At 40.0% G+C, this 25155-nt stretch overlaps 1 protein-coding gene across 10 annotated transcripts in view; it reads left to right on the top strand.

Moving 5' to 3' along the window:
- Positions 1 to 25155, top strand: part of astn1 (astrotactin 1) — a 474928-nt gene extending 449773 nt beyond the window's left edge. For all 10 annotated transcript variants that reach the window (XM_079652095.1, XM_079652090.1, XM_079652093.1 and 7 more), the window contains 3 exons: positions 4428 to 4528; positions 6091 to 6274; positions 22422 to 25155. In XM_079652095.1, coding sequence (XP_079508221.1) covers positions 4428 to 4528; positions 6091 to 6274; positions 22422 to 22659 — 523 coding nt within the window. In that variant the 3' untranslated portion in view covers positions 22660 to 25155. The remainder of the gene's footprint in view (positions 1 to 4427; positions 4529 to 6090; positions 6275 to 22421) is intronic.

The following is a 25155-nucleotide window of genomic DNA, read 5'->3' as shown; positions in this document are numbered from 1 at the left end:
CTGGTTCAATGTTTATTGCAAAACGTATTGAAATGAACTTATTGCACATATTAAAACTGGAACTAACAAAGCTTAAATGATTGCCTATAAAAACAACATTACACAGAGTTAGGCTTTTTGTTGTTGTTACAGGTTGATCTCGCCCCTGCCCCAGCCTCCAACGTAAGCGTGACGTATGCGGGGCTTGCTTTCTAGACCGATAACTTTTTGGTGCTTGAAACGAACCGGATTCCGGAGCTTAGTTGTGATCAGGAAAAACCGGTGATTTTCAAGCTCCAGCTCCGAACCGGCCCTGGAACCGCGTTGGTGTGAAAGGGGTATAGGAGGAGATTCAGGTGATAAGGTGGGGGGTGTTACCTTGGATGGTGATTGGCTAATGGTTACATGGTAAGAAGCCAAAAAATCCTTATGACATCATAAAGTGACCAAAATCTTATCAGCTCAATTTCAGACAGGTTTTTATATAAATGGATCAGGACAAAAAGAGAGGGGGGCTTTTTTCCTAAAATGTTTAGAATCTCTTTACACAGAGGGGACACATATTTATGTATAAAATACATACAAAAGTGGATGTTGCATAATAGGTGACCTTTAATATGGATTATGTTCACAATTCCAATAAAAAAAATGTAATTGAATTAGGTGTCCTCACAAAATCCACTATTCTGACTGAAAAACTTTCATTTTTGAGTATGCTGCTGGTGAAAACAATTGTCCCACAATGCATTGCCCATTGGACATGGAGAAGCCATTCACAGCTGGAAAAGATTAGAGTAATTGCAAATGTGGTGAGACAGCTCCAGAAAGAACAAACAAGAAATAATCTTTGGAAAAATATTAGCTTTTCTCTCAGTGTTGTTTAATTGTTAGCGTCATTCAAAGTCATAGTTTTATTGACGTCTTACGTTGCACAAATTGTATCATTTCCTGTCATAATGAAACGGTTAACCATGCTGATTTGGTATACTTACTGCAAAGATAGTATACTATGAGATTAGTAGTAATTATAATAGGAATGAAAAATGCTTTATTTGCCACAACAGGGTGTCCGCGGGGTCTTAAAAAGTATTAAAAGTTGATAAATCAATTTAGCGAAAATTAAGGCTATTAAAAAGTATTAAACGGCATTTTCCAAGGTATTAAGAAGGTTCACAGCAACGACAACATGAAACACCCTTTAATTTACTGAAACGACATGTCGGGAAACCCCCTAAGGCGGCCCCATGCATAGCGCGCCGTAAAATGCTGCTTATTATTTTAAGTTTCGTTGCCTTGCTCCGCTCTGTGTGTGGGGGGGGGGGAACTAAACGACTACGGTAACGGGTCCCAAGGTGGGTAGACCGGCATACGCAACGCTCTGGGGGTCCAACGGCTCCGTGTGTAAGCCCGTTATGATCATTTTCTGATAACGATGAAATAGCCCGCCTCCCTCTCCCCACGTCTCCTGCTGCTGCTGGGCTGTCAGAAGAGGGGGAGGAAAGGAGAGGCAGCCACCGTTTATTAAATAATATTATATTATTATACAGAGAACAGAGTCGTTATCAATTTGTTTTAAAGCTCAATAAATAACAAAGAAGACCTCTGACCGGCACTCTTCTAATTTTGTACGGAAGATTTAAACTTTAATGGACATGTTGACCGGCGGAACATTTTCTTTACGGAAACTCAGCCGCACGGTCCCCTCGTTCCTCGGAAGAGGCGGAGAGGTGGGTGTTTTTCATCTGCTGGTGGACTACCTGAGAGATACAGCAGGAGAACACGCCGCCCACCGCGGAGAATAAACAGAAGGGCAACCATGGCAACCATGCTCCGGGGTCTTCTTCGCTGCTTTTGGTGTATTTCGGGCGGCAGCAGCGCCATTTACAGGCCTGACATATGTACTACATCGTTTCCAGCATTTCCAGCGATCTAGTGTGAACGGACACGTTAATGAATCGAATGCGTGTGAACGGAAGCCTTTTTTGCGCTTGCGTATGCGTTTTACCGTATGCGTCCTCGGGGCCGGGGTCTAAGCCAAACTATATCCGGTCACAGAGATCTGCTATTTTAAAGTAAAGTCAACACATATAGACCCTAAATATAGTCTATATTAAGAACGAGAAAAGTCTTAACATAGCCTATATATCCTTTTTTGTAAACATATGACAAATGTGTGAGGGTGATGACGTCAGAGCATCGTCCTATGTGCCAGGGCTTAGCCCCGGACAGCCCCAGCCCAATTTAACCCCTGGGTATTTGTGAGGGAGCCCATATGGCATTACCCCGCTGAAGCTCACCAAACTTTAACATATTTCATAGTTCAAAGTTTTGTCAATTGTTTTGTTTATTGGTCAAATACTGGTTTCTGAGGAGTTTTACTGGAATGAAAGAGCACAGAGTACAGAAGCAACAAAGCAGCATACTGCATTAAACCTGACCTTCACAGAGAGGTTGAAGTTCATGTGGAGAGGAGGCTTCAGTAGTCTGTCTGCACTCTGTTTAGTTTTGCTATCTTTCAATCAATATAGTAAATGTGAGGTAAAGTGTGTTGCCAATGTAACCGGTTAGAACTCAAAGTGGCGATGAGGTCTTAAAATGTATGGAAAGGGTCTTAAAAAAGGTCTTAAAAGGTATTAAATTTGACTTCAGGATTCCTGCATATACCCTGCACAAACAACTTGTACTAACAAATAGTAGCTGTAGTTAGCAACATTTATGATGCTTTGAGGTGTTTAGTCTAGCCAAAGTTGGTACAAAGTAAGCAGTGGGAAGTACAGAAGCTCCATCAAAGTTACTTTACAACAGTTTGTGTTATAAACTCATGTAGAAATAGCAACATACATGTTGTGGTTTATGAACATTTGAGCTATATAAAGACAAATAGCAACCTACCAGCCCTTGCAACGTGAATCAAAACAACTGAAGAGTGAATTAAATCCCTAAACCTTCATTTTTGTAAATGTTCAGGAAGGGGCTCCATAGAAGCCTGAAAAGATGACATACTTCGCTATTATCCAATTGGGACTCCAAATATATGATAAAGCAGTGAATTCTTTACAGCGTGGCAACCTTGTGAATGACAAGTCGCTAAGGGCCAACAAGCATTCAATAAGAGATATGTAGCTATTAGCCTCCATCCTAGCTCTAACATTTCACTTTGACCTTAGCATACCATTATTGTGACTGATTGGCATCAAACACTTAAGGCTGGCTAAGGTACGGTTTTGGTTTAATATAAGCTAGTTGAATCTGAATTGTGATAATTCTTGTAATTTTTATTTAAGGTTGGTGTTAAAAACATTATTGATATATTAATTAATTTCACAGTCCCCACAAATATTTTAGATAAATACAATAAAAACTGTTTAATAAAGAAATGTTTACTCTATGTAATCTACAATCATATAGGTCTTTATTCTGTCTTTATGTGTGTATGCAGTTTAACAATGTGTTGCACACACACAGATACACACACCAGATGCTCTCATGCACATGCTGACATTTATCTCACAGACAGCCTGCCAGGAGGGAAGCCACACGGACATCTCTGAGAGACAAAAGGCAGATTAGGGTGAAGAGAAAGAAATGGAGAAGCAGAGGGAAAGTTTGGGTTGGAAGAGAAAGAGAAAAGAATGAGAAAAAAAGATCAAGAGTTTGGATGTATGTGGGCTGGATAAGCAGCTACACTACACATGCCCTTTTAATCCTGACATCAGCGGGACTCTCTCCGTCCTGTCTGGCAGCTCATTCATCTTTCAAGCCACGGCGACGTCTCTCCCTTCAGGCTGCAACCCACTCCTCATGTTTTCTGTACAGACAGAGCACTTACAAAGCCTTGGATCAGTGCCTTGTGTGTGTGTGGGGGGGGGGGATGCATTGTGTGGGGGGAGAAGTATTCACATTATGTAAGCATGACACAGAAAACATACTCCGCAGCTGCATAAAAAGTTAAGCCCAAAACGCTAAGACATGTTGGAAATGTTTAAACGTTTAGAGTCTGAAGCTGGAAACGAACCAAGTCTCTCTCTTTTTCAGTGAACTATGCATGTGTGTAGTCAACTGTTTTATCTTTACCTGCAATATAAGAGAAACACATCTCCAGGCGGATAGTAAAAATATCCTTCTTTTTTTTTATTCAATGGTCTTCTCTGCCACTCTTTTAAGCCTGTGGTGCTGCAGGTGGGTGCAGTCTGTAGGAAGCTCACTAGGTGGAGATAGTCATTCAGTGAAGTGACAGGTTATTAGCTCTGTAAAGAAGTGCTTATTGTCAGTCTGGCACTAGTGAAAGTCTCATTATAAACAAAGGGAGCCTTTTTATTTGATCTCACTGGGAAATGATGATGTGATGTTGCTACAGCAGATTTAGATTTAGATTTGAAGCAAACGATGTATCACTCACAATTAGCAGCAGGTTCTATAATCCGCTTCACGTGTGTTTATGTGTCTAGGTTCCGGCTGTGGGCAGTAGACAACACAGGCCGCCGCTCCAGCCCCAGTGAGGTCACCATCAAAACTCCGTGTCCAACTGTGGATGACGTCAAAGCACAAGGTGAGGAAAGACAAGGGCAGGAGTCAAGAGGGGTGAATCATCTTTATTAGTGATCACAGGTGGCTCACAGAGATGTAATGTTCCAACACTTTAAATATGCTGGAGGTGATTGTGAAAAACAACGTCTGAAACAGCTTCATTTATGTACAGGCTTAGTCAGTCATTTAATAAAGGAGATGCTCCATCTTTTTTTAGTACTCGAGTAGCTAACTTGAAGGACAGACATTTTGCTGTTTTATTTCAAGGCCTCACAAAACAGATGTTAAAGATCAGATCATAAAGCGAGCAATAAAGTCACAGAGAGATAGTTTCCCTCTCTGCAGTTGCACTGTTTATGGACACGGTAAACTGCAATTCCATGAGGAAATTGACTTTAAAGAAATGCTGAAATATTTTTGCCACTCTCCGTACCAGCCTGAGATTTATAGTCACTGTGGATCCTGCTGCTCATTTAAATCGGTCAATGCTTAAGATGCTCCATCCAGGTCATTTTAAAACTACTGGCTTAAATGTAATGGAAATAAAATAACGGTGGGAAATACAATAGGTTCTACTTAGGATAGATTTGATATGCATTGTAAACCATAGGCGCGTTCACACCAAGTACTTTTCCCACAAAGGTTCCTGAGAACTCTTTAGTTCTCATGAACTAAGTACAGATCGCGTTCACACCGGAAATTAGTTCATGGGGGTGGATTGTGGATTAGGAAAATGAGGCCGCTGACGTCACTTCTTCTTCTTCTGCTTTGGGTTTACTGGTAGGCCGCAAACAACTTCACGGCGTATACTGCCGCCCAAAATCCCTGGCCAGAAGTCCCCGGAGTTAGGGACTGGCTTCAGTAGAAGCTGCTGGGACTCCCAGCAGCGTGGTTTGCATTCAGCCCAGCCAATCAGACACAGGAACCTTTTTCTCCCACGAAAGTCCCTGCTCTCTAGCAGGGACTGAAAAGGGGGTAAAAAAGGTTCTCTATAATTAATTTAGTTCCTGGGACTTTTTGGTGTGAACGCAACTAAATCGTAGTTCTCAGGAACCTTTGTGGGAAAAGTACTTGGTGTGAACGCGCCTCATGACAGGTGGATAAGTTCCTTACCTGGGGAACAAATGCACCCATTCACCCAAATCACCCATTGGAAGCAAAAATTCAACCACATTTTTGAAAATATTCTATTTGATATATATTTCTTTAATTCTGTGTCTTTATTGTTCTCATCCTGCCTGTGCTGCTGCACCTCTTTTCACACTATGTCTGAAACCAGAGCCCAGTCTTCTCTTATTGGTTAGCTTTTGATAAATCAACCGCTTAGAGATGTTGCCAATAGTAGTGCAAGCCAATAGAAGCACGAGTTTAACATAGTGATGTCAATATGTTACAGAAGTAAACAAAGTAGTCCAATGGAGGCGGGGGGGCGGTGTGCAGGAGAGAAACTCCCTCTGGAGGGAACTTTGTCGACCAATTACATGCAACAAAACCTAAATAACACACTACAGGAAAGAGCAAACCCCAAAAAGCATAATAGGGCCCCTTTAAGTTGTTGACCTATGACTGTGTTTGGCCTTCCAGAAATCTCAGATAAGATCTACAACCTGTTCAATGGTTACACCAGTGGGAAGGAGCAGCAGACGGCCTACAACACTCTAATGGACCTGGGGGCCCCCACACTCCACCGCGTGCTCTACCACTACAACCAGCGCTATGAGAGCTTTGGGGAATTCACCTGGAGGTGTGAGGATGAGCTGGGACCCAGGTACAGACCGCTTTTATCCGAGATCAAATGCAAATCTTAGCTTTTAAAGCAAGGCAAACGATGTTTCCTTTTAGAATTTGGAAATGGATTGAGCGTCTTATAAGCAGACCTTTTGCTTTGATACTGCGGTACACAAGGAAGGAAAAAATGTTGGAGTCGGTTGTATTTCAGAAGTGCCCTCAAACATGCATTGCTTCAAGTAAATTGATCGTTCACTTGCACTTCAGCTCTACCCTGAGACTTTTACTGAAAACCAAAATAGCTGTTTTAACGATGTGTTGCCTGTGATTAGCCTCTGAAATTACAGAGATGTGTGTGTATGTGAAGCCCTTCTTCGTAAAACCCAATGACTCTAAACGAAACCTAGCAAACATAGCCGCATTTTCTTCACACGTCTTTCGAACAAAACTCAATACAAACCTGTCCTTCAGCGGCCTACCCAGACTAGTGTCCATGGGATCAGCCCATTGAAATGTTGGCTGCGTCCGACTTTTGTTTTTATTCTCCGAGGTAGGCAGATGTTCTGCTCCCAGCTTCCAAAGCGCTGTCTTTGATTGTAAGCGGTTGTTTGTGTGAATTACAGTTACAGGGGGAAATTAATTCAATGTGACTGGGAAGCCGAGTGAGCTTAACCTGTGACATCATCGAGGCCATTTAGTAACGCACAACCAGGGAGGGCCCGCCGTTTTCCCCCAAAAAAACTACGGATAAGTACCCGTAATGTAAAATTGTGGCTTAATGTTTTATAAACAGAGCCATGTGTCCAATGTAAATTATACTTATAAACGGCAGTCTGTGGGACGTGCTTTCACTCTGGCAGGTGAAACTGATTAACCAAGCTTCCCCTAATCCTCTCTGGTTCCCTCTTTGTCTGTGGGTTCCCCTCGCCCTAAATGGAAGGTTGTTTTTAATCGGGATCACGCTGGAAAGAGTCAATGTAATTGAGGGAGTTGCTTCTGAAGTGTTCCATTAAAATACACTTAGATTAACAGCCCCCCAATTTAGATAAAGGGAGGGGTGATTAATGTTAATAAAAGGTACCTCAGAGCTGGGAAAGCAGGAGAGAAGTGCATTCCAGGTGAGGCCTAGCAACCGGGGGAAAGGAAGTATAAACTTGTTTTCTTTCGCCAGGTTCACCAAATGAGCATTAGACTTTCCTATGTCTCTGGTTTGGTGTGAGAAAGGAATCACTGACGCAGCGCTGGATGCTGACTCTTGTTACAAAGTGAGAAGGCAAGCAGCGAAGTTAATTGTCTTACAGCAACACTGCTGTGTGTCTAAGTGTGCTTAGAACTTGCCCGTGGCGTCAAACACTTTCTCTCTCTGACGTTATCCGACCGTTGGGAAAAACAGATGCAGCAGATAAATGGCTGCCAGGATAAAAATAATACCAATATCCTCTTTAGCGAACCACAATAATGGTCAGCCAAAGTCTTCAACTCTCCAAGCCTCAAGTGTTGATGTTGGCCAGCTTCTGCTATAGGACCTAAGATCATTGTGATCATTGTCATTCAGTTGAACAAAGGTTGACTCTAACGGTTGGGTCTGATTTAGATTTTTCTCTTTGTATTTGTGCCTTAACATGAATAAATCATATGTGATTATTCGTATAAAGATTATATCTATAACAATTGTCTGAGCCAGGGATCTGCAACCTTTTAGACCAAAATAGCCATTTTGCCCCCTTTTCCACCAATTGTGTTTGTCTGGAGCCACAAAACATATTTGATAGCTTGATAGCTTATAAAGTTGTATATATTGTTACATCATAGACAAAAACTACAGTTGTTTTGCATTTATTATTTATTACATTATAGAAAACTGTTTACCTCTAATAATAAACAAAGAACTCTTATAACGAGAATTAAAAAGAATACACAGGCCTACTTTAAGATAAATCAACACAGCACTTGGGGAGTCCTCTGCACATTTGAAGAAAATGAATATAATTCAAATGGGCCCACTTTGAAATAAATAAAACATATAGCTGCACCCTAAAAAGAGTTTACTGATTGAATTATGACTGAAGATCGTCAGCTGTCTTCCTCTCCCGTTTTTTTCCTCGATACGTAAAGGCTGCACCACCTTTGATAACTTCTCTCCACATGTCAAACATACCGGTAAGCCAGCGTCGTTTGCTGTGAAAGCATATAACTCTGTCCACGCATTATTAAACCCTCCGTGTTCCTCCGATACTTTTATTTTCTTTGATTTATCCATAGTTCGCTCATCGAGCCGGGGTCAGGTTATTCGCCTGCAAGCAAAGGCGCTGGTGCGGGACCGTAGCAGGATGTGACGCATATTTTAGTTGACCTAATTAAAACCGTTTTTTAAAAACATTTTATGTGTCACAGTATCACCTCAAAATACAAGATACGAAATATTTTCAACCGTGCAACAAAATATAAATATTCCTACAAATATGTTAATTTTATTTCCTTCTTATTTTTGTCTAAGGGAGCCAGAGTAGAGGGCTTAAAGAAACGTGGGTTGCCGACCCCTGGTCTGAGCCAATGGTTTGTTGGTCTAAGTATCACAGTATGTTCAGGCTGGTAAATATTGATGTATGTGTGCAGAGAGTGTTCTCTTTTAAGAGTACATTTAGAAGTGGGGTTGTATGAGGTTCTTTAGTTAATCCTTGGCAGCTGGCAAGCTTTAAAGACTCCTTTTTAAAGAAAAACTTTCATTTGCTGTTGCAGCACATGGAAGTTGCTCCCTCGACCAAACTAGAATGGCAATAGGAGAGTGTAGTCTTCTGATAAGACCAATGGATGTACATTCTCACCAGGTCTCAATTTCCAAATTGGTAACACGTTTGGTGTGTTATTGAGCTGTAAGGTGTAATGGTGAAACAACATTGAAGCTTTTGAAAAGTTGTTTTGTATCGTCTTGCTAAAACATGTTGATAGTTTGGATTGTATTTGGATTGAGAGGGCCTTGTATTTTCACTGTCGGAAGCTCATTGTATATTCCAATGCTAAGAACGCAAACAGGACTCCTCTTGTTAAAGGCTTCCAGTGGTTTAAAAGAGAGCGTAGATAAAGGCTTCATGTCTCAGCTGTCACGGTGAAGAGGTGGAAATGTTCCAAATATTTATGTTAGTTGTTGTTGTTTATTATCAGGTATGAAGTCCTTGATGTTACCTGGTAAACTTAGTGACTAGCATCTCCTAGTCTGTCTTCGTCCACTAGCATCTCCTGGGTCGAATTTAGTTGATGTTTGTTGACATCATCTTTCATTGACACGTTTTTGCTCAACATAATATTTGAAAGTACCATACTCACAGTGTAATAATTAGAGTTGTGATTTTACTTAACAGTCTGGAAGCAAATAAATTGCCATCTTGATCGTGACCCGGCAGCACCTCCCAAAAAAGATACTCATTTTTTTTTTTAAGTGAGCATTTTTTTTTTTTTAAATAAATGTTGTTGCTGCCAGTGTTCGCATAGGTACATTGCTTGACTTCCATCCTGGGACTCCAACTTTAGACAACATAAATAAGTACCTCATACAACCCCATTTGAAATAATCCAAATGTTCACTTTAAATCCGGATTAGTCTTAAATCCCTTTCTTTGGCCATTTGAGAAGGAATATACCTCTTTCACCCAAACAATCTTTGTTAGCGCCAACAGTAAACAATAGAGCAGACATACTCCCCTCTAGCACACGCACACACACACACACACTGTAGATGTGCAGACCACAGACAGAGAGTTTCATCCCTTCCTAAAATCAGCTTAATGTTTTATGAAGGGAATTCCTCTCTCTCCCTGTCACAAACAATGAGGCCTAAATAAGATTTTCATTAACTTAGTCAAAATACAGATAACAGGCTCAGGCTCTGATTCAATGTAAACTCCTATCAGCCAAGTAAGCAATATCTGGAAACAACTGAATGAACCACTGTGGCTTTATCTCTCGTGTGGCTGCAGATATTGTCTTTAAAAACATATCAAATCTCACTGACGAGACACTTTGGCATCCTGCGGAGGACATATTTGTTGCCTTTTTCATGCAACATCGCAGGACGATTTAACTCAAACCATAAACTCACCGAAAGGCTTTGTCTCCGAGGTTTGACACTTCTCCTCCTGAGGGCCAGATCTTGTCATCGCCAGAAGAGTACCCATCTTTTTTTAGGCTCGCCGCATGGCTGTTGACTTCTAAACTTCTAAACATGTTTTGGCTTGGCTGAAAGAAAATGCTCCATTATGGAAGTTTCAGATCTGACAGTGTCCTTGGTTAGACTCTGTGGACTTTGATGAACTTATTTTCTCTCTATTTTTACATGACAGTTCCTCTAATCAGAGGAGTTCTTGTGATAATACGTATTGTTATGGTTGGAATTTCCTTCAGGACTTCATAATCATAATCACAGCAGACTGTTTGCTTTGCTCTTTTACTCTACCAAAGTAGAAATGCCTTTCAGCTCCTCTTCCAGCACAGATTTAGTGGTTACTGTGAAACTGAGTATTTGTTAGTAATTAATAATGAGACCAAAAAACAATGATTTTCTAATTTATTGTGCCAAGGGATATTTTTAGTGCAGATATGACGACACGTAGGGACGTTTTTCTCATGTCTCTGTTAAGTATATTTGCTCTCTGCTCTTCCTAATCAAGAATGCTAGAGTAAGAAGTCAATCCCTGCAGCTAAATATAGTAAAACAGAAAAAAAGATGTGTGGTGTTGGTGTTCTACATTTTTATGTCTATGTAAGACTTTATTTCCCTGTCTCCTAGAAAATGCATTGCTTTAACACTCAATATCAACACGCACATTTAAATAGATCAAATAAACCTAATTGATGACGATGGAAGTAAGTACTTTAATGATTTATCCCCCGATTTAAGTTTTTTTTCACGAAAATATTGTTTGAAAATAAAAGATCAAATGGAGCAGCAGATGGCTGAAAGATGATGACTGTGTGGTGTTTACTGAGCTTCAGTTTTATATCAGCACAGTTTTAGCCAAGACTACAGTTTAGCCACAACATGTACAATTCAGCTCCTCCAATAACAGCTCATCACAGTTTATAACAGATATTTTGATAGCAGCCATGTGGGAGATGGCACATGCATCATAACATTTCAGATTTGCCAGATTTAGGACGATCTGGCAGAAATGTTTCCTAGAAAAATTTGTGGCTCGATTAATTTGGGGCTAAAATTGGACTTCAATGTCTGCTTGACTTGAGTGTTTTAATGCCCTAACCTCAGACATGATTTAAGGCAGGGCTACCTTGTAAATAACCTTGGTGTTGTCCGGTGTTTTTTAATGAATGTATTTTTTGGGCCTTTGGCCTTTGTTTAGAGACTGACAGTGTTGGGATGACACATGGAAAGGCGCTGCAGGTCGGATTCAAGTCTGCTTCCGCCGTAGCAGACACTGGGCCCCAGTACAAAAACAAAATGTGTTAGACAAAATGTACAACAACCACCAGATGGGCTGCCGTGTAACTCAGCGGTTAGAGCTGGCGGCCCATCCGGTGGTTGTGTGTGTGTGTGTGTGTGTGTGTGTGTGTGTGTGTGTGTGTGTGTGTGTGTGTGTGTGTGTGTGTGTGTGTGTGTGTGTGTGTGTGTGTGTGTGTGTGTGTGTGTGTGTGTGTGTGTGTGTGTGTGTGTGTGTGTGTGTGTGTGTGTGTGTGTGTGTGTGTGTGTGTGTGTGTGTGTGTGTGTGTGTGTGTGTGTGTGTGTGTGTGTGTGTGTGTGGGTGGGTGGGTGGGTGGGTGGGTGTGTGCCTTAACGTTTGATCATGTCTGTATTCATATTTCTATTCACATATAACCGCTTATAACCATGTCAAAATCCCACTTAAAGGTCACCTATTATGTAAAACCCACTTTTTCCTGTCTTTTATACATCAGCATGTGTCCCCTCTGTGAAAAGACATTCTGAAAGTTTCAGGAAAAAAGATTCTCTACCTTTTTCTTCCTGATCCATTTATATAAAAACCCGGAACTTTATGATGTCGTAACGATGTTTTGGCTTGTGTAACCATTAGCCAATCACCAACCAAGGTAACACCCCCCCCCCCCTTATCACCTGAATCTCCTACTAGAGCACCATTGTGTTCTTTTTAACCAAATATCTCTCAGAGGGGCGTGGGGAGGGGCTCCTTATTTTTCATCTAAAGTAACAGACAGAGAATCAGCACTTTTGAAACAGGGCTGAAACAGAGGGGTTTGTGGGATGCTACAATGCATGATCTGTTTGGTGTTTGGAGCCAAACACTTCAGAGACATGTTTTGTATATATCTGAGAACTATAATATATTGATGAAAAACAGTATAATAGGGGACCTTTACGTTTTGGCTAGGGGGAGATTCTTAAGGGGCCTTCTTAAAGAGCAACTTCCAGGTTAAAGACACCTGTGAATAAATGTGTAGGAAAATGATGTATACACTAGATTTTCAAAAAAATATATACATAAATATACATTACAGTGACATCTGGCGTCGTTTTTGTAAGATATTTTTACTTCCGCGTCAAAAAAGCCTCCCCACGTGACCTCCCGTGTGACGTAACAAAGGGGAAACAAGGGGGAGAGCGGCCGGTGTAACGTATTAATAAACATGGATCCCAATGCTAGTTTCGACACAGAAGACACAGAAGAAGTTGAACATGAATATTCGAATGCATATGACGGACCACAACCTTATAAGTATGAGCCTGCTAGGCGTCCAAGAGACCAGGAGCAGCCAAGGATTAGAAGAAATAATGGCCATCGGAGAGAAATTGAGCTGTGGTGTGAGGAGAACCAGTGGAGAACTGGGCAGCTATCTTGGTGAGCAATCGGCGTTAGCTACAGAATGTTAGCTAACGTCACATCACAACATTGTGAAGTTAGCTATCATATATCAGGCTATAACTAAAGTAGTATTGATAATATAGCAACGTTACTGGCAGGACTGTTGATACTGATCCATAACAGAAACTAATGCGCAAGTATCAGCCGTATCTCGCGTTACCTAATGCAAATCCACACTATGTTACGGTGCTGTACCGGAGGGGAGAGAGAGAGCAGGGAAGGGGGGGAGAGAGATGTAATACGGTTTCCTGATAAACGTTACCTAATGCAACTCCACACTACCTTCGGAGCTGTACCGGAGAGAGAGAGCAGGGAAGGGGCAGCTATCTTGGTGAGTGATCGACGTTAGCTACAGAATGTTAGCTAACGTCACATCAAAACATTGTAAAGTTAGCTATCATATATCAGGCTATAACTAAAGTAGCATTGATAATATAGTAACGTTATTTGCAGGACTGTTGATGAGCTAAACATAACTACATTAGAATATCAATATAAATTTCGTCACAGACGCAGGAAGTCCCGTCTCTTTGTCTGCACAAAACGAACCCAGGACCGAAAGCTAGCTAGCTTTCTTTTCCTGTTAGGGAAATAGTGGACTGGATGTCCTGACAGGCTGGTATTTGTGCAACCTGCACACACACAATACTGCACCATGATTACAAATGGTGAAATACAATGTAAAACTACCGAAAAATACCAGCTCACTAAAACACAACCGCTCAACACAACTGCTCAACGCAACTACTAACTATTCCCGCGGTCAGAGAGACAAAGGGGTTGTGATGTAATATGACGCATTCGACGTATGTCCTTTAAAAAAAGCCGTTTTTAAGAGCAGAGCTCAAAATTGCTCCTTTCCCTCTGAATTCCTGCCCTTATGTCTCGTAAAACATATAAAATCCTGCATTCACTTTTTTAATTGTAATTTTCAAGCAAGTTTAAGCATAAATGTAGAAAAAAAAAAACCCTGCAAGTTGCTCTTTAAGGATTTTACTTTGAGCTGTTTTCCACTCCTTTATGTTCAAAAGGATTTACGGTGACAACCGTTGCTATTTGGAACCTGTGAAACGTTCCTCTGCTCTCCTGAAAAATGAAAGCAAAACAAACCACACTTTTTTTTCTTTATTCAAAGCAAATAAATACCCCGATTTCCTCAAACCGCTGAAATCTGTGGCAAAATATTGGGAACATAAAGAGGTTTCAGAAAAATGATATGAATGGCAGTATGGCAGTACCAACACACGCATTCTTGTCTGCAGACAGGCTGACTGTGAAGACTGACATCATTTGAATTGTTATTTCTCTCTATGAAGTTTCCAGAGCAAAAATCATTACTGAGGCCACAGAGGTTGCTGTTATAGCTCTGTGGATATGCCTTCCTGCTGAGCATCCATATGTACATATCACACTGAAAATACACTCCAATTCCAAAAACAATTCAATAACATATGGAAAGTACTTCTAAAGGATGTTGCTTCTCACGTATCATTATAGGTCAAATGGTTTGCAAATTAGAGAGGAATGCCAACAATAATACAGAAATATGTTTGATAGAAAGTTCCTTGACTGTCTGAAATGAATTGTGGCCTATTATGGCATACAGAACATACTCATTGTCCAGAAATAACATGAGCACATACCAGGAAATATGGTGATGGGCTATATGTTTACGGAGCAGCAGTTGATTCGGGGTCAGTATAAGAGGGGGGATGAAATACTGTAGGAATCACAGACCACACATGTCTGTATTATTACAATGTGTTTGTCTGTGCTAACTTTAGGTTCAAAACACCAAAGAAATGCAGCGTATTAACAGAATAATAAATATGTGTGGGTCATCATTTGAAAGAGTGTTTGAAAAGAGGATATTTATTTTCCAAGGAGACTGAAACTCAAAACTTACAAATAAAATAAAAACATATTTCCTTACTTCTATTTCTATTGGTTTTATCCAGGGCCACAGACTAGTGCTATTTCTAACATTTATATAATGATTTTTACTTTTTGGTTTGATTGCTTGTATAATTAAACGGCCAACACACTTATTGGTGCTTGTAGTTCCAGACTCTAACTTTATCATAGAACTCACATTTTTATCTTTAAAGGTCCCCTATTATGCAAAATGCATTTTTGATGTATTTTATACATGGATATGTAGATTTTCCAGTTTCAAGCAATTTTTTTTACCCGATGGTGGATCATAGTTATTGTATTTTTTATCAAAAGTGATTATAGACACAAGCAGAGCAAACTTTTGCGACAGCCAAACAGCAATGGCGAGATACTGATTTGTATCTTTTTGAAAATGCTTTATTTAGTGTTTTTAACATTATTACTCACCAAGTCCATTTGTTTAAGTGAAGGGAGATCTCTGAGGATAATTCATCTCCCACGGTTACATCCTCCTGAAAGATAAACAATGAAGGAATCCTAACCAGTCGTGACAAATTAAGGCCCCGGCCCCACGAGGACAAAAACGGTCGTTTGCGTTTCTGTTTAGTGTCATATAGACCGTTCGGCCACACGAGGACGACCGAATATGACAGTAAACAACTGCGGAAACAATAACGGGTCCCAAGGTGGATAGAACGGCATACACAACGCTCTGGGGGGTCCAACGGCTCTGTGTGTGCGCCCTATTTTCTGATAATGATGACTCAATAGCCCCGCCTCTCCCCACCTGCTGCTCACCCCCGCGTCAAAGTAAACTGCACACTGAATTCCATAGCCGTGGGAACATGTTTCAAATGGGGGGTGCTGTGGGGATGACACCAGGGCCGGTTTTGACCAATTTGCTGCCCTAGGCAAGATTTTAGCTGGCAATGAAAAACCTCTACAAAAGACCACTACACTACAAACAGAGAAACGTATTGATATGGTGGACAGCTTATATAGAAAAGCTTCAAATGTATTTAGTATTGCATGACATTTTTTTAATTGGTGGGTGGACTTCACATCCTCTAGGCGGGTCGGGGGGTGCCCCCCCGTAAGATTTGTTTTTAACATTTTAAAGTAAAATGCTTCAATCTGGTGCACTTTGAGCGCCCAATTACTAGAGACTGATCTAGGGGATACAACTCTAAAACACCCATATGAAAAAGATCGGTTTGCATTTTAATAATCAAATAAGTATGTGAACATAATCGATAACCTACCATAGCCAATACAAAATAAATGTAGGCTAACTTGTTTTATTTTTGTGGTTCATTTATATCTTATTTTATCAGTTAACATTTATTTATTTATGCATATTTTTGGTTTACTGTCCTATAGTATACATTGGAATGATTTCAAACCTGTTTTTATTCATCCTAATAATTATAAAGGAGTGCTTTGGAAATATTTGTTTACATAAATTGTGATCAAAACGTTTGAGACCCACTGAGACAACTTAGACTAAAGTGAACTATCTAAACACTCAGAGTCCTTTACCTCACTGAGCCTCTCAGTCTGACAGGAGAGCTCTCCTCCACGCTGGTTGTAGAAACAGCTTCTTATATCCGTTAGCGCAGCAGAAGCTAACAACATTCCCCGCCAGTACCGGTACACCCCCTCTCTCTATCTATCTCTCTCTCTCTCACGCTGGCTGTGAGCTGCGGGCGCCTGATAAGCCAACATACTCCACTTTCATCACTTACAGCGCCCATCGTACAGGGCAAATGGAAAATCTAACCGGGGTGAAAAGGGTGTTATCTTTACTTAATTATTAATGTTGTTACATCAAGGCTGAAAATTCTTTTTTTTAAATGTAATCTTGTGGAAGTGCAGATCCCCTGTCCTCCACCAGGGGGTGCTGCAGCACCCTCAGCACCCCTACTTCCCACGGCCCTGCTGAATTCAGATTATTTATCTTTCTCTCGATATGGACATAAACGCGAGTGAAGTCTAATCTGACAGGACCGAGACACGCAGCTCTGCTCACCTGCAGCTCCTCCCGCTGTGATGCAGCGGTGAACGGAGCAAAACACACACTTCAAGTCAGATCATCACCCTTAGCTATTTTAATTACCTCTCAAACTACCTACACTAGTTATAAATATGTTTATTTTTACTGTCGGCCGGGTCACTCATTACTGGATCAGCTGCTGCATGAGACAGACACTGACGCTATCCGAAGAGAGGGAGGAAAAAGAGAGGCTCCATGTATTTTATTATTATATTATATAGATTCGTTATTCATTTGTTTTAAAGCTCAATAAATAACAAAGAAGACCTTTGACCGGCACTTTTATCATTTTGTCCGGAAGAAACTTTAACACACGTTAACTGGCGAAAAACTCTGCCCGGTTCCCTGGTTATGGCTAGAAATGATCCGTCTAATGTAAATATGACGTCACGTTCTCGTTCTAACTCTCGTTGTAATCGGAGCGACTCGGTTGTAATCGGAGCGGCTCGGAAGCGCAGTCACGTGGCTGAATGTTTACGTTTGGGATGGCGAGAAACTAAACTATATTAAATATGTAAATACTTGTTAGCGGTCTTGCTGTTGAAAGAAGAATGACAACACTGTAGATCAGCAACACTATGGTTTATTTTGTATTCACAGGCAAGTCAACGTTGTTGCATTAAAAGTCCCAAGATAGCTCCTGGTGCAATAAAATGTATGTTGCATGTTACTGCTGTAGATGTGTTTACCTCTTTTATATCCCGTTGGGTAGTTTAATCTGCAGCAATGCACCATATTCTATAATACCATCATATATGTGTAGCTTTGTCTCTGTCGTATCTTTCAAAAGTAAAGTGAAACAGCTGTTTTCAGCTTTGTGATGATGTATTTTCCAGCTGATCCAAGAGGCTTTTTAAACACCTTACTTGGCTTAAGAGGGAGGGGAATTTTCTCAACACATAAAGGAACACTTTATCCTTCAGTTATCACAAACATTACATCAACACATTTGGAGATCCTAATTTGAATCCAGTCTGTAATTTGATATTAAGGTTTTAATAATGAAATGAGGTCATGAATCGAGTTCAAGGTTAAGATCATCTTTATTATCCTATGTACAAAAATGAACATACAACATTAATATAACAGTAACGAATAAAACAAAATAACATTATGCAAATCTGATCTTCTTGCTGATACTTTTCAAAGTTAATTTGACATTTGCTCTACTTCTCCTGCTACTGTTTGCTCTGCTTTCAACTTCTCTTTCAACTCTGCTCTTTACTCTGCTTTCCCTGTTTCCTCTGTTCTCCTCTCCTCATCTTCTCCTCAGACTATCCTCCTTTTGCTGTATCCTCTCCTCTCCTGTTCTCCTCTCCTCATACTCTCCTCCTTTTGCTGTCTCCTCTCCTCTGTTCTCCTCATCTCCTCTCCTCCTTTTGCTGTTAGATATTTAGACTGTAATGACAGCTTATGATATACTTTTTATAACTACATCAATCACATGCAATGGATTCAAAAGGTGGTTTTACTTAGCACCTCTTTACAGCTCCAAGCTTCCAACATTCACCTGGCGGTGGTGCCTTGGATGAAAACAACTTTTGATATGATACAATACAACAACAATAGTTAACACCTATCCACAGCAATAAGCACAATGAGAAGACTAATGGTCTCTTTTATACCAATTTCTATTGGAGTGGAATGATCTGTGCCATGTCACATAGGATTGGAATGGATGATTGGCTGTGTTTTGTGAATATAGAGGAGATGGCAAAAGTAAATATACTTTGTTCTTAGCTAAAGCATCTATCCTCCTCTTCGTACCCCTGCCTGCTCCTCCCGCATTAGACTCTGGGGACTTAGCTTTTAAAATCTTGTTCAAGCTGTCCACTCTGTAGTTGGATCTCATGACCTCAGCTTTATGACCCACCCGGCCTGAAAAAGGGTGTCTACGATGGCTGGTACTGAGAGGTGTTATGGTCCTCTTCTGCTTTTTGTGTTTGGGGGGCGTGAAGGTGAGAGGAAGACTACTGTCATGTGGGGTGTGTTGCTTTACGTCCTCCAAAAGATAATTTAGTCTTGATATCACTGTACACATGAACGTCTCATCCTGTAGGTGGTATGTGTGCTCAGTAATTTCCCGCAATAAGGTCCCACACTGCTGTCGTTTCCTATCTCTTGAGGACTTTGAGTGGTTACCACTGCTCTGATTACAACGAGAGTTAGAACGACGTCTCTTCTCGATGTTCCCGCGATCTTCCCGCGTCCCGCCCACCCCGACCCTTTCCGATTACAGCCGAGCCGCTCCAATTACAACGAGAGTTAGAACAAGAACGTGACGTCATATTTACATTAGACGGATCCTTTCTAGCCATAACCCGGTTCCCTCGGCCCCCACCGCTGAGAATAAACAGAAGAGCAACCATGACAACCATGCTTCTTCGCTGCTTTTTTGGAGGAAGTTACAGCGCCACGTACAGGCTCCTGCATATGTACTGCAGCTTCTCCAGCGGTTGGAGCTAAACGGAGCTGTCTCGTGGTGTGGACAGACACTATCCGGTGAATATTGCGTGGACGGAAGCTTTTTTGCGATTGCGCTTGCGTTAATCCTATGCGTTTAGCCGTATGCGTCCTCGTGGGGCCGGGGCCTAATATAGTTCTACACTAATTCTACAAACTCCATCTTACGGCATTGTTTTGATCGAGAGAGCCCTAGTGGCAGATCATGAAATATTGTGCAGAAAAATATATTTCGTAGTATGTGAAAACTCACCTTAAAGGCCATTTTGTAACTGTTCTGAAGCTTTCAATCCTACCTTTTTTAGAGCACCTGAAGGACTGAGACCCTCAATTTAAATTTAGGAAATGTTATCAAGGGGAACATTTCACACTCAAAACATGAGATGAACTGACTTAGAATTACAGCAATATGGCACCACTATTAATAATATTAGGAATAAGAAGGCAACAAAAATCAAATTTGTATATGACAAATATTTTATTTGAAATATGACTTTTTGGTTTTTATTGTTATTTCTTTATCTTTCTTTCTTCTTTTTTTCTTTATTCGCAATGTACCTGTGCTGATTTTAACGTGAATTAAAGAAAGACAAAAACAAGTTTTAAACTATTTTAACTTAGGTGTTCACCTTATGATTATCATTTGGAAAAAAACATGTTTTGTAAACTCAGATTTTAAAACAGTACAACCTCAGTTGATTTGAGATACTTGTCGCTGACATTAAATTCACCAATATATGTATCTTAGTATTATTAGTCCCTTTGAAATCACAAGTGAGAACCAGTGTTCATCAACTCCTTAACTTTCCCTTCCAACATCAACTCCCTTTTCATCATCATCATCATCATCATCATTTGCATGACCATCATCATCATTGTCATCATCACACCTGCATCAGATCTCACTTCCAGGTGAGAGCCCATGATGAATTGGGGAACACTCCATGTTTGTGAAGTCACTTTGATGCAATACAATACAATACAAGGAATACATATAAGTAGAAGCACAAAATGAAGACATTAGTCCTTTTCAATTTGTATGACGATAGCTGAAAAACTTTACTGATAATGGATAATTTAACTAAGTCAGTTGTTTTAACGTGCATTATCATGTTCACACAATCAATCAATGTTTATTTTTTATTTGTACAACAATTGTTAAACTCGTTAAACAATGTGTCTCTTTGCAAACAAATCATTCGTATACCTGATTTTCCTCAAGTTTTATTAAAGCAAAGACAAACTTTTGCTTCTAAGTTTAACCATTTTGTAAGATGAGTGTAGAGCATTAAGTCCACAGTTTGTTAAAAACCCTTCAAATACATACTTTCTCTTTGTTGAATCTATCAGTAGGGTCATTCATTTTGTCTAACTAGTGTTATTGAATGTGTAGCCAGGCGCTCTGACGTGTCATCAGTTCATCAGGATAATGTGGCTCTGGTGACTCGGCTGCGTCCAGCAGACTTGTGGCTTGGCAGAATGGGGACATGCTGTAGAAGTGCTACTTTGGCTTCAGAACGAGGAGAAAATGTGTGTGGAATGAATGAAATCTCCTACTGCTGCCACAGACACACACTTGACAGGATTTCCCTTCAAGTGCTGAACAGGCTGCATTAGACTTAATGATTATTTATTGCGCTATGAGATGTATTTATGTGACCTCTGTGCATTATGTTACTCACAAAGATGATTTTTCAGCTGGCCTGGTTTGGCCACAGGATGAAATAAGGCATTAATAGGCTCTCCCAGCGGTATTCCAGCCAGGATTACAGCTCTTTACCTGCCACAGCCATTCATTCCTTCATTTATTCGTTTTTCCACTGTTTTACTTTCATAATTCTGATACAGAGCTTCAGAAGCCAGTGTGTGCTTTGGGTCAAAGTCGGAATGTCTCAGTAACAGTGCACCTTACCCTTCGGGAAGCAGTGGTAGATGGGTAGATTTTAGGTTCTGTCACACAGTGATGTCATTCTAGAACAACAGCGGAGCCACGCTGTGATTTATGAACTGTGGACAGTCTAATGTTTCTGAAGGCTGATGTGCATCAACGCTGAGATTCCACCTTCCTTCAAATACTTTGCAACAAGTGTTTCTCACAGTTCATTGCATTTCGACTACTTTTCCCTTCGTTATGCTGCCACAAAATGGTCTCAATGCTAGGGCGTCCATTACAGACGCTTGGGATGTGTATGTAGGTATCTGCTGTAGGAGATGCACCGGGCTTTCAATGAACTCCAATGTTATCATTCTTTAATAGATGCTCAGAGCAAAGGAACGTTTACAATGAGACATGAGAAAGTATGCTAAGGACAAGAGTTAGTGATGGTGTCAAACAGGAATTTCCCCTAAGGCGTTGATATTTCTATCAGGTGTGAAACTAAAAGTTTACATATATTTACTTGAAAGGTGAAGTCAGTAACTTAAATTATTTAACAAACGTAGTTATTTCAACCTCAACAACGGTCTCTTTTTTCTAACACTGAGTAGTTTTGTTGCTTAAAACTACCTGTAATCGTGACCTTTTTATGCCAAGATACTACATAAAGAACAGGAATGTTGTAGGATTTGTAATATTAGTTATGGCAAGACACTTCTACAACACAGTATAAGCACCAATAGACTTGTAAAAGAGACAGTCAGTCAACTCTTTTAATTTTCCTTGTCAATTTTGTCACATAAGTCTTTAAGATGCATTTTTGGGGGGCGGGAAATGTGTTTCTCTTGGAAAACATGTTGGTGTTCGGAAATGTCGACCAGGTTGATAACATAGACTGGAAGTTCAGTCATGGGCACTACTGTATTGTGTTCCCCATTTATATTATTTTTTGAACAATAATTGCTCATTGTCTCCTACTTCTGACATGTTTACGGATTAAAGCATCCAAAGCAAACTTAATGAGTTATTATTTGCTTTGTCCCAACAGGAAGGCCGGCCTCATCCTCTCCCAGTTAGGGGAGCTCAACCCGTGGTGTAAGGGTCTTCTTCAGGAGCCGAAGATCGGCCTCCGCAGGATGTCCCTCAAGTTCCTGTCCTGCCGCTACACTGACACCAAGGCCTTCGGGCTGAACTGGTCCCACATGGGCCAAGACGTCCACAAGGCATGCGACGAGCAGACACTTACCGTCATGTACAACGACTACGGCGAGCCCAAGGAGCTGTGAAACTATTAAAGGTTTCTGTTGCAATGTGTACAGGAATATGGGAAATGTGTCAAACCCAACAAAGAAAGAAATAGAATGCAGATTTTACATTTGTTTCCCTTAGCTTAATGGATGTATAGTGTCATAAGCAAATTCTTAAAGGTCCCCTATTATACTGTTTTTCATCAATATATTATAGATCTCAGATATATACAAACATGTCTATGAAGTTTTTGGCTTGAAACACCAAACAGATCATGCATTGTAGCATCCCATAATCCCCTCTGTTTCAGCCCTGCTTCAAAAGTGGTGATTCTCTGTCTGTTACTTTAGATGAAAATAAGGAGCCCCTCCCCACGCCCCTCTGAGAGAGATTTGGTTAAAAACAACACAGTGGTGCTCTAGGAGGAGATTCAGGTGATAAGGTGGGGGGGTGACCTTGGTTGCTGATTGGCTAATGGTTACACAAGCCAAAACATCGTTATGACATCAAAAAATGGCCAAAATGTGATCAGCTCATTTTCAGACAGGTTTTTATATAAATGGATAAAAAAGTGAGCGAATCTATTTCCTGAAACTTTCAGAATCTCTTTACACATAGGGGACACATGTTTATGTATAAAAGACATGAACAAGTGGATTTTGCATAATAGGTGACCTTTAATATCATTTGAAATGCCAAATGTTATATTTAGCTTTACCACATTATTGGTAATATATTCAAAGTCTAATCAGAGCTTCAAGATAGATACATTCACCTAAATATCTGTGGCTCTTTTGATCCAGACAGCTCTCTGAATTATATTCTTCCCTTGCAATGATAAAGTGGAATCCAAATTCAAACTTGACACATCTGCAGATGCTTCACAAAGAAGACCCCTTTGTTTCGTTGCTTGGTAAGTTAAAGGCAGAATACCACGAAACATTCCATGTCACCATGAAATGTAATTTCATTGGGGAGCCAACCTGGACTTCTACAGTAAATGCATTTATCTTAGATAAACTAAACGTAACACCTTGCCTTTTATTTCACTATATTTCTTTGTTGGATTGAACAATCTTCATTTAAAGGAGGGATATATAAAGAGGGCACATTCTTTTTTAATCTTTGTTGAAATAAATATGTCATCTTGATGGTGCAGTCTATATTGTGAAGTGCAATTTCCTTTGGGTTCTTTATATTCAGTCTGAAATGAAAAGGTCAGATCTTTGTTTTAAAGGGTAATACAGCAGGTCCTTTTCTCGTAAAATGTACATGAAAATGGATCCAGCTTCGGTTTCATTGGTACATCCTGAACATCGTTAATATTGTGAAGCTTCTGATGCTTGTATTAAGTATGAATAACTGTAACACACGCAGCAAGTGAACACATCATGGGCTGAACCATCATGTATGCCAGCTATGATTTGGTATTGGTGGCTGTATGTTGTATACATACTTTAAATTAAGTCAGCCTCATTAACTAGTACCCACAAGTCTTGTTTTGACATTCTCACACATTGAAAAGGGAATGCTGTGCAACGTTTTAAGGAAATGCCAGTATTTTAGAAAGTTATCCATGTTTCTGTAAGAAAACTGAGGTGGCATTAAAGCAGATAAAGAGATTTTACAAGAAAAGTAAAAGAAAGATAAGAGATAATTGTCAGCAGGAAGTTATTTTAGTATGAAAACTAACCTTGTACATAACATTATCATAACGTTTTTGTGATATATCCTTCTGAATGTAGTATTGCTAGTTTGCATTTAAAGGTAAAGCTGCTTTCAAAAGAGTTTGACTAAATAACAGGCACAAACATCAGCTTTGTTTCTCCACATGTTCAATAAAACCTTTGCTTTTATCGTTTTCACATCATTCAAAGTAAGAGAGATTTATCTGTCATCTCTACTAAAACTGTTTGTTTCTTGTGAGTATATTTTAACTTTAGTTTCTATTTGTTATGTTCTTATTTTATTTGTGTGCAGTGGCCATGTTGGAGATTGATGTCAACTAATGTATATTAGTTTATGATTTTTAACAAATCTCATATGTGAATACTAAAATGGACACTTGTAGATTTTTGTATAGGCAGCAAAGTATTTCAGAAATGCATCACATAACGCAGTACAGTGTTTTTTCTTCTGTATATAAATGTATAACATTTTACGTGTGCTTTAGTAGATACAATATTGTATGTTCATATCTGCTCTGTAGCTTACTAATTGGATGAATCCACTTGGTGCTGTTGTGATGATAATGCAACAGGCTTTACTTTCTTTGCTGAAATTGGATTGGACCTTTGTAATAACCTGTGATTGGTTCATTAAAGATCTACGAAATGAGATTCTGTCGTAGAAAAATGGGACATTTGACATACTTATTAAGTGGGATATTAAGGCACTTGACCCTTGTGAAAAATGTAAACCAATCATATACTATCTGCATGATTTTATTCTGTCTAAAATGTCTTTGGCCATCATAAACTTTTTTCACCTTGATCTTTGCTACTTCAAAGAACAATAAAGAATATATTATGAAA

The sequence above is a fragment of the Notothenia rossii genome, assembly GCF_949606895.1.
Source record: "Notothenia rossii genome assembly, chromosome: 9".
NCBI classification, from domain to species: Eukaryota; Metazoa; Chordata; class Actinopteri; order Perciformes; family Nototheniidae; genus Notothenia; species Notothenia rossii.
The sequence above is the reverse complement of the archived record's forward strand: the minus strand, read 5'-3'. Positions and strand labels throughout refer to the sequence as shown.